The sequence below is a fragment of the Nicotiana attenuata genome, unplaced genomic scaffold (genome assembly GCF_001879085.1).
Source record: "Nicotiana attenuata strain UT unplaced genomic scaffold, NIATTr2, whole genome shotgun sequence".
Lineage (NCBI taxonomy): Eukaryota > Viridiplantae > Streptophyta > Magnoliopsida > Solanales > Solanaceae > Nicotiana > Nicotiana attenuata.
The window spans coordinates 122,437-132,728 of NW_017670810.1; the positions used below are offsets into that span (position 1 = coordinate 122,437).

At 35.9% G+C, this 10,292-nt stretch overlaps 2 protein-coding genes across 3 annotated transcripts in view; both read left to right on the forward strand.

Annotated features, from left to right (window-relative positions):
* Positions 1–1,515, forward strand: part of LOC109243553 (uncharacterized protein At3g49720-like) — a 7,567-nt gene extending 6,052 nt beyond the window's left edge. For both annotated transcript variants that reach the window (XM_019410495.1, XM_019410494.1), the window contains exons 6-7: positions 282–337; positions 1,041–1,515. In XM_019410495.1, coding sequence (XP_019266040.1) covers positions 282–337; positions 1,041–1,193 — 209 coding nt within the window. In that variant the 3' untranslated portion in view covers positions 1,194–1,515. The remainder of the gene's footprint in view (positions 1–281; positions 338–1,040) is intronic.
* Positions 1,516–5,269: 3,754 nt separating this feature from the next.
* On the forward strand, positions 5,270–6,154 carry LOC109243548. The gene is made up of 2 exons (XM_019410488.1): positions 5,270–5,581; positions 5,711–6,154. The coding sequence occupies exons 1-2, from the start codon at positions 5,270–5,272 to the stop codon at positions 6,152–6,154; spliced, it is 756 nt and encodes a 251-aa protein (XP_019266033.1).
* Positions 6,155–10,292: the final 4,138 nt, after the last annotated feature.

Genomic DNA, 10,292 nt, shown 5'->3' on the forward strand with positions numbered 1-10,292 from the left:
ATTGGGTATTTACTAGAAAGTTTGTATCTTATAAGCTAACCACTACTCCCCTAATAAGGGAAAAATTAAAAAGGAAATCTGTAAGACAGTTTCCCACGTAAGTTAAATGCGTAGCGCTGTCAATTCCATACAGCAATTGGTTAATTGAAACAATTGCTTTTGAGAGATAAATATCTTTCACTCCTAGGTACCATGAGGAGAACATGTATTGTTATTAAAAGCACTTTGGGGTTCATTTTACTTGCTCTTATGTTAATTTTTCTATTGTTCTAAATTATCAGGTTACCCTGGTCACTCCAGAGCTAAAGTCGCTGAGCTATCCAAGTTTGGACGTCCTGTAAGTCACAAACTCTTCATTCAGTTATCACTTGTTTTGGTTGGTAATTTTTGTCAGTTTATTTGTTGATTGATTATCTTGCTGTTACATGCATTTTCAGCTTCTTCCTATCCTGGTACTCCTTGTCGTGCTAGAGTAGATTACCTCAATTGAATGTCTATAGGTACCAATATAAGAGTTGATATTTGTTATATATCAATGAAGTTGAATTCACAAGTGGACTGGAATTTATTTCTGGCAAATTCAACATAAAAGTAGGTCATGTGTTGCTTTTATTTCTGGTGATTGATAGTGAAAAAAGTGATCAAAAGTATAAAAGTTCCTCTTCTATGTTAGTCAATGCATCTAAGAAGCATCGCTCTTGATGTTTTGAGTGACAGAGATGGATTAAATGTTTATTGGTTGAAATGCTTTTTGTGGTTACAGAGAGCTTTCTGTTTTGGTACTTTATACTATTAAGCAAAGAATTAACTTGAAAGGATAAGTGGTAAGATTACAAAACAAACTAGAAAACTGATGTTGCAATACCAAGTACTATCCACAACACCAGGTTTATGATCGTACGATAATCTGAAAACTGTGAAATTGGCATACAGTGTTCTGAGGCACTCAATTGTTAGGTGTCTAGACTCTCTCGATTGTTAATTCTGCTCTGAAAAGATAAATAAAAGAATTCACACGCTGTTTGCTTTCCATTGTAAAGGCAAAAATGCGGAGCTCTTCTTGGTGGGCACGCTTCTTTGTGCAGACCAGCCTACAAGAGAACGATGCTGCAATGAAAACGTTTGAGAAGGCTGCAGCGAACGATGGATACAAGTCTAGGTGTCAGATTTTCCATGTTAAATCATTCCATTGACACATCAACCATCTCACAGTTAAGAGAGCAATCTCTTCATTGTCGGTGATATTTTTAGCAGGTCTTTAAAAGTCTCATTTTTGCACCTCCCACATCAAGGGAAAAAAGAAGCAGGAATGAAGAAAAATATCCTGCGTCATTTTGAGTAATTCAATATGTACAAGCAGACTAATTGAAAGTTGAAACTTCTGATTTTCATAAATTTCATACAGTCAACACGTTATATAGGTAATAGGTTCGCTATTTGGTATGAATTGTTTGCATCTGTATTATTTGTTGTCTGCATCTTTATTATCAGGATGTTTCTATACTTAGCGTAAAATTTCTCTGTTCTACCACAAACTAAATTGCAATTGCTATTGAAAGACTATGGAGCTTCTTAAAACATGGCATGGTATGGTATAATCTGCTAACTATTTTGTCCATCTCATCTAATACTCTTGAACCAGATATTTATCTCTGCACTGTTCTAAAATCTCTTAGAAGGTAAATGCTACTACTGAAGTAACTGAACTGTAAGAACATAATATTAAGAGTAAATGAATTGGTCTACTTGATTCTTAGACAGGCCAACTTTGCAGCTTAATACTTATTATGTAGGAGTATCAATGGCAGGTAGGGCTGATTTTGGGCGGGTCAAAATGGGCTTAGTCAATAAATGAGGGGGTCATTGACCCGTACAAAAGTTAGTTGGGCTGAGATGAGTTGGGCCAAGATTGGCTAAAATTTGGGTCATAACCCAATCCGGTCCAACTCTTATCAAGCTTTAAATAATGGGAAATTTTCGTTCCTATACCATATAGGAAACTATATTACCAAATATGTTCATAGTTTGCATATTACCCGCCATGCTAATAGTATTTCTACAAAATATAGACAATTNCATTTCCGCCCATCGAAGACACCCACCGAATGCGTCTCCAACGAGCGGAGGGACTAACTGTATAGGGTCAAATTTGACCCTCAGCATCTCTATGCCAGTGGGTACGCCCAGTGAGTGTACACCGACTAACGTAGCGGGTACGACTCGGACGTGGGGACAAAAGCGACATCGTTTAGGACTCAGTGTCTTCACTAGGGAGACGTTACCTGTCTTTGTAACTTTTTGATTCTTTCGAGGAAGGTCTCTTATTATATAAAGGAGACCTCCACATTGTAAAAAAGGGGATTCTGATCTAATACAACTCTCTCATTTTCTGGCTCTCTCTCTCTATCTCTGCTTCAAACGAACATATCTTATTGAGTCCATATTATCACTTTGCAATACTAGATCTACAACAATAATATCATCTTGGCATCTCTAGGTTTATTATATTAGATTACGATTTACCCTTTTCTTATTTTTGATTGTTTTCTAGCTTACAAAGTACATTGTTAATTTGAGCCAAACAATTACAAGGCGTGGTCTTGAGTTTTTGTCCCCCCACTTGCCCCATGGCAAACTTTTTGTACTTATTTGTTCCTGGACAACCTTTAAGGTCAAATTTTCAAAAGTTTTGCCAAGAGAAAAACTTTTTAAACTTGAAAGTTTGCCCATGGAGCAAGCAGGATCAAAAGTTCACGACCAACCACTTCTAACGCATCTTGTAAATATGAACACACAAAGGATTATCTTCTATTTTATTGTGAGAGATAGAATTTGATTTTACTTAAAATTAATCAACCAATCAATTATGTTCCTAATATTAAATAATTTAGGATCGACTATCCGAAATGGCTATAGTTTCTGCTGTATTTGGATTCCTTGCAATTTAAAGGGAAATTTTCGTTCCTATACCATATAGGAAACTAAATTACCAAATATGTTCATAGTTTGTATATTACCCGCCATGCTAATAGTATTTCTACAAAATATAGACAATTCATTAAATAAGGAATCATTGGAGCTGTAGGCTTCCTTATTTAGACGCGCTAATATTGGGGAATTAAATATTCTCCCAGATATTTTGCAACGCAAATCACGCATTAATAATTATCGGCTGTTTCGATTCAAAATTTAGCGACTCTGTTTTTGCGATACACTGTGTTTCAACATTTTTTCTGATTTCATAAATCAAAAACGACTAAATCTTCTACAATTCTTCTGCAACAAACGCAATTATGTCCAAAATCCCAATTATGCTACAACTGAATGGGAATTGGGATAGCTATGGGAGATTTAGAGAATTTCAGGTCGATGGCATTGTAGTCGATAAGGATGCGAGTTATAGTCTATTGATTTCTACAATATCACAACAATTAATGATCGATACATCTGAAAAAATTATAGAAATCAAATACATTATCAACGAGCATTGTCCTCCAATGGAAATTAGGAACGATATGGGTGTTCGTGTATACATGGAGACGAAAAAGGAAAATAAAAACTTAGGATCAATCCGCTATGTATAACTGTTTGCGATTTCAATATGGAATTGAGTATCACCAATGAGAACAAAGTTGCAGGTTTGTGCTGTTACTTTTTCTATCAAATTCTGGTTGTATATCAATGTCCTACTCTTTATCTACAGTTTATCTATAAATAAACTACATGTCAGAGCAAATATATATATCAGTATGGATTTTCACAATATCTACAAAATTTCTACATTTATTCTACAATAAAACTACATATCATTTGAAAAATTAATATGAAATAAAGAATTGCAATGTTTCTACAAATTATCTACAAAATTTCTACAAACTGTTCATAAAAGAATTTATCTTTATTTTCATGCAGGTTCGTCTGGAACACTAAAGTTACTTGATATGCCGACATCTCCCGTTATAGAGGAATCTGAAAGTATAATAATAACAGATAGTACACCAAGGTTTATTGAAATAGGACAAGTATACCAAGACAAGCAAACAATTGCAATTGCAATGAAGCACTATTCTGTCATGCACAAGTTCCAATTCAGGGTTAAAAGATCTAGTGCTAGAAGGTATGAACATTGCACTTGCTATTCTTTTTTATTTTGTAGTTTATTTTTAAATTTTTACTTCTTCAGTTTTTTGTATATAAACTGTTGTATATGATCTTTTATGCTAAAACTATTTTTTTGTGTGATCTACATTTTTTATACCAGTGTTTAAATTATTTTTATTTTGTAGCTACTGGCTGGTATGTGTTGGTGAAAATTGTACATGGCACTTCAAGGCAACTAGCATAAATGATTTTGCAATGTTCAAGGTTAGAACATTCAACAGCTTGCACACATGCTCTTTGGTAGTTGGTAGCATGGTTATTCCAAAATATGTTGATCCTAAGACAATTTACACACCAAAAGACATACAAACTGATATGTTGTCTGAACACGGCGTGAACTTAACATACATGCAAGCTTGGAGAGCAAAGGAAAAGGCTTTGGAGTTTTTGAGAGGTCATCCTGCTGGCTCATACAGCAAATTGCCTAGTTATTTGTATATTCTGGAGAAGACTTATCCAGGGTCTGTAGTTAAATTGAAGAAGACGGACGGTGACTGCTTCTTGTATGTATTTGTTGCGATTTGTACGTCAATCAGTGGTTGAGAATATTGTAGGCCAGTTGTAGTAGTTGATGGGACCTTCTTAAAGTCAACATACAGGGGAATAATGCTAACAGCTAGTACAATGGATGCAGCAGATATTGTAGTTTTATTATAGAAATCTTGTAGAAATATTGTAGCTTGTCTGTTTTTAGTATTACTTGTAGATTTACTGTAGATATATTGTTGAAAAGTTGTAGTTTGTATGTATATGTCTTCCTGTGCATTTTTCCTGCAGCCAATTAATTGCTATTTGCCACATAATGTAGGTACCATATTACCATTGGCATATGCTGTTGTTGATTTAGAAAATGACACATCATGGAAGTGGGTTTTTTAAGCAATTCAAACATGCATATGGTGAAAGACCAAATATGTGTATTGTTTCGGATCGGAATGAGTGTATCTTGAAGGCAACGTCTATTGTTTATCCCGACATGCCACATTATTCTTGCATGTGGCATATTTGGACAAATATAAGGGCAAAGTTCAAGAAGGGTCATCTAAAGTTAAGCGAATTGTACTTTGCCACGGCGCGATCACACACGCTTGATGAATTTAATGAAAGGATGTCAAAGATTGAAGAGATTGACCCGCGTGTTAAAGAATACTTATACGATATTGGCTACCACAGATGGTCTCGAGTACATGCTACGGTGAACAGAACTTGGACTATGACATCAAACATTGCAGAGTCGTTGAATGTTGTAACAAAATATGCAAGAGAGCTGCCGATAGTAGAACTATTAGAGTATATGAGGACTCTTCTTAAACGCTGGACGAAGGAAAAGTTATTGAAAGCAAAGGGTATATTCACATACCTTGGGTTTAAATTCAGCAAAGAGTTGGATGACAACAGAACATTGTTGCACAAGCTTAGAGTAAGATCTGATCATTTATTGCATCAAATTAATTTATACAGGACAATGTAGATAATTTGTAGATATTTTGTAGATATTTTGTATTTAACCGTATATGAATTGTTTTTTTTGTTTGTAATGTAATTGTAGGTGAGGGCTTCAACAGACTACATCCATACAGTACTAGATGGTGTGAGACGCTATATTGTTTGTCTTGAAAACAAGAGATGTAGTTGTGGGCAATTCCAGCTTAATGAACTTCCTTGTCCACATGCTTTGGCTGCTTTAAGACACAGGGATGAGTTTTTTGAACAATATTGTTCTCCTTATTACACAAGGAAGAACCTATTGCGTACTTATGAAATACCAGTAAATCCCCTGCCTGATGAAAGCAAATGGAATATGCCACAACATATATCTGAAGAAGTAGTAAATCCACCTACAGGAGGGAAAAGGCATCCAGGAAGACCTCAAAAAGAAAGATACAAAACATATGATGAAATAAATTCAAAGAAGTACAAGGTTTCATGTGGCAACTGCGGAGGAGAAGGGAATAACAAAAGATCTTGCAAGAATGCACCCAAAAAGAAATAAAATTTTATGTAGTTAACAGAATATTTCATAAAAATTGTTGGTGAATTCAGGATAACAGAATTTGATGTGTAATTGTTGAGGTTTTTTAAGATCATAATGTAGTTAGTTAGGATTTTTATGTATTGAGATAATACTTTCATAGAGTGATTTGTTTATGATTGGTTTCTATATATATAATCTATCACTTTTTTACTATCTCTAGCGTCCTTTACATAGTTGTTAATATTTTTTTGCAATTTATCTACAATACAACTACAAAAAAATTACATTAACTGGAATTGACAGAATAACTACATTATAAATCAGTAGGAAAGGAGTTATATACTAAAATATTGTAGATCAAGTACTGTTTACATTTAACAAATAAATATAAAAGCAACAAAACACATTGTTAAATATTTTCTACAAATTATCTACAAATTCAACTACAAAAAAAACTACAATAGCTGGAGCTGACATAATAACTAGATTATAATTCAGCTAGAAAGAAGTTATATGCTAAAAATAATGTAGATCAGGTACTGTTTACATTCAACAAATTGAACGTAAAAGCAACAAAATGTTTAGTTGCTGATTTTTACACTTTATCTACAGAAAAACAATAAAATAACTACATATTTATGCGTTGACAGAATAACTATATAAAAATTCAGTTGGAAAGGATTTATATGCTAAAATAATGAAGATCAAGTACTGTAAACATTCAACAAGTGAATATAAAACCAACAGAATGTTTCCATTTGAACTACTATACTGGATAAGAAAAAAAATACAAAGGCTACTATAATTGTAGCGCAAGTCTGCTACAATTAAAACACAACAATATTGTTCAAAAACTTATCTACCATCTTTCTTCTAAACTAGCATCAACTAAACAATTGTACTACATGTTCCATACAATTACAACTACTTCTTCTTCCTCTGGACTCGTGTTTTCTCATTCAAAGCTGGTGCACCTTTTCTCCTTGCCAATTTGCCAGTCACCTCACTTTCACTGATTGCCCCATGCTCCTGCTTCTTTCTAGCATAGTCCCAAAGTAGCGCTCCATAGCGTCTACGATGTTGGTCAATATCAGAAAGGTCTTCTGCCGGAATTGATAACTCTCCAAGACTAACATACTCTGCAAAGGCAGCAACAAATACACCACAATCGCTGCAAAGATAAAAAAAATATTAATATTTACCAAACGATTAGAAAAAAAAGAGGGTTAAATGTATAGAAAGAAAGAAGATTTTTGTTACAGTGATCCTTCTTTTTGCTGTGATATCTCTCCGACGATCCACTGAATGTTAAGAGGGTCGGTAACAGCTTTCTCAATATATGCCTTTGTATTCTTGAAGTTGATGTCTTTACGCTTCCTATAAAACCAGTGCATGACAAATACAAAGGGATAATAACAGAAAACTTGTCGACACAAGATTCTACAATAGGGTGATTGCGTGAAGAGACCATGTAATCCTACGCAAAAAGTTGCCTGTCTGCAATGTCAAAAACAACCAACACCCAGTGGAATTTTTCTATAATGTTGACGGGCATGATGACATAATCAACTTTATCCCATGCAATATTTGCGAGTAGTCTATACCCCAATATGTATTCTGCTACAACGTCCTGGGGTTTGACAACAGAAAACTTCTTTTCTTGAGGAGAATTTTGGAACTTTTCATAAATTTGTTCAATCCTAGTCTTGAACAAACAATCTATTGTAATAAACCTGGTCTTGTTGTGGGGGCCATACTTGCCTCTTTTCCTCAAGTAATACATTACAACATCAATGTGCTGTAACAAAAACAGATTGCATTTATACTACAAGTTATCTTCAAATAATCTACACAAAACTACAAAATAACTACAATTACATTACAAACAGAAAATAAAGCATCTACAATCAGAATACAAATTATCCACAAATTATCTACAAAATATCTACAAATCAAATACATTGAATCTTACAGAGTCATTGAGGACTTGTCCGGGGTGTGCCAGGGAAAAGAACCACTCCTTCTTGTCAACCTTTTCCACTCCAAGATCTAACCATGGCTTAATTTGGTTGTCCTTTATAGAATACGGAGCCTTCCTCCTATATAAACAAATAGAAATTAANAGAAGTGTAGTATGAGTACGTAATCAACGTGTACTTAGTGAGTATCCCGCCTAATCCCGAAGGGGTAGAGACGAGATGGTCAACTTTGACGCTCTCTAACGATCCAGAAATGATTCATCCTTAATATGTCCATACTAAACAGTGGATTTATTTTATAAACATGATCCTAATCCAGATAGAGGAAACAAGTAAACACGTAATTCCTTCATAGGTAAATTTCCAGAATTTCTCTTTAAATATAATCCAAATATTTTTAAGCCACAAAAGGGCAATAATAACTTAATGAAGTTCAAGACAACAGCACAAACATGCGCAAATCATGCCGAGGTCGACGGCCCGCTCCAACAGAAATGTAAATTGTGCACTGCCGAGGGTCGAGCGACACGAACCATAGATGCATCTATTCTCACTGAGGCGTTCGGCCCGTTCCATAAATAAACACATATCCTGCTCGCGAATCATCCATGCGACGCAGGCACACATAAAATACATGCTCAAGTAGGAAATTAAGAGCGTATCGGGGACAATCAACCAAATAGACAAATTTCTCTTTTTAACATTTCAGGGAAAATTTAATATTAAATCTCTTTTTAAATTCCTTTACCAATTCAAGGTGATTGAAACACTTCAAATTATCAATGGGTTCACGGTAATCCAAGTATAACATGCTTTTGGGTCCTAACTACCCGGACAATAGCATAATAGTAGCTACGTACGGACTCTCGTCACCTCGTGCGTACGTAGCCCCCACAAATAGGAGCACATAACCAATTTAACTCACCTATGGGGTAAATTCCCCCTCACAAGATTAGAAAGGAGACTCACCTCGCTCCGAAGATCCACAACCGGCATTCTACATTCTTCCGAAGACTTGCACCAACGCACAATGCTTCAAAACTAGCCAACGATCATACAAATCCATTAATACATGCTCAATTATACATTACAACCCAATTTATAACAATTCCTAACCCCGAACGAAAAGTTGACAAAAATGCTCTCGGGCCCACGTGCCCGGAATCCGAAATTTTTCGAAGATAAAGGTTACCCATGACCTTGGGAACTCTAATATGTAATTTTCTCCTAATTCCATACTCAAAATCGTGGCTATAATCCAAGATTATAATTTTCTAGGTTTCCAACCAAAACCCCAATATTTACACTAATTTCCATGCTTAATCTCATACATAATCAATGTATTTAGCTTATAATAGGTGGGAATAACTTACCTTAATGGGAGAAATGAACTCAAAATCCGACTTAAAACAACCTCACTGCCCAGCTATTTTCGCTTCAGCGGAAATCTCTCCGCTTCTGCGGACCGCTTACCGCTTCTGCGGTTCCCATCGCTTCAGGCTTTCCGCTTCTGCGGTTAGCCAATCGCTTCTGCGGTTCCGCTTCAGCGGTCAAAGTGCCGCTTCTGCGGTCCTGACTGCCCTCGCCCTAATCCGCTTCTGCGGCTGCTTCCCCGCTTCTGCGGGGCCGCTTCTGCGATCCCATTTCCGCAGAAGCGGTTATACCAGATACCAGCTGCATATTTCTTCCAAAAATCCCATTTTTGATCCGTTAACCACCCGGAATTCACCCGAGGTCCCCCGGGACCCCAACCAATCCCAAAACTCATTACGGACTTGCTCGAGGCTTCAAATCATATCAAACAACGCTAAATTCATGAATTACACCCCAATTCAAGCTTTATGAACTTTGAACTTTCCAACTTCTATTTCCGATGATTAAACCTATCAAATCACGTCTGATTGACCTAAAATTTTACACGCAAGTCATATTTGACATTACGGACCTACTCCAACTTCCGGAATTGGATTCCGACCCCGATATCAAAAAGTCAACCTCCGGTCAAACTCTTCAAAAACTTTCAAATTTCTACCTTTAGCCAAATGGCTTCAAAATGGTCTACGAACCTCCGAATTCACTTCCGATTACGCCCCCAACTCCAGAATTACCATACGGAGCTATTCCCAGTCTCAGAGTCCCAAACGGACATCGATAACACTGAAATGCACTTCAAGCCA

Bases quoted from the DNA above. Each gene is read 5' to 3' on its own strand.
- LOC109243548 (XM_019410488.1), top strand. From the start codon at position 5,270: ATGTCAAAGATTGAAGAGATTGACCCGCGTGTTAAAGAATACTTATAC. The intron at 5,582-5,710 runs GTAAGATCTGAT...ATGTAATTGTAG, and splicing joins CATTGTTGCACAAGCTTAGA to GTGAGGGCTTCAACAGACTA.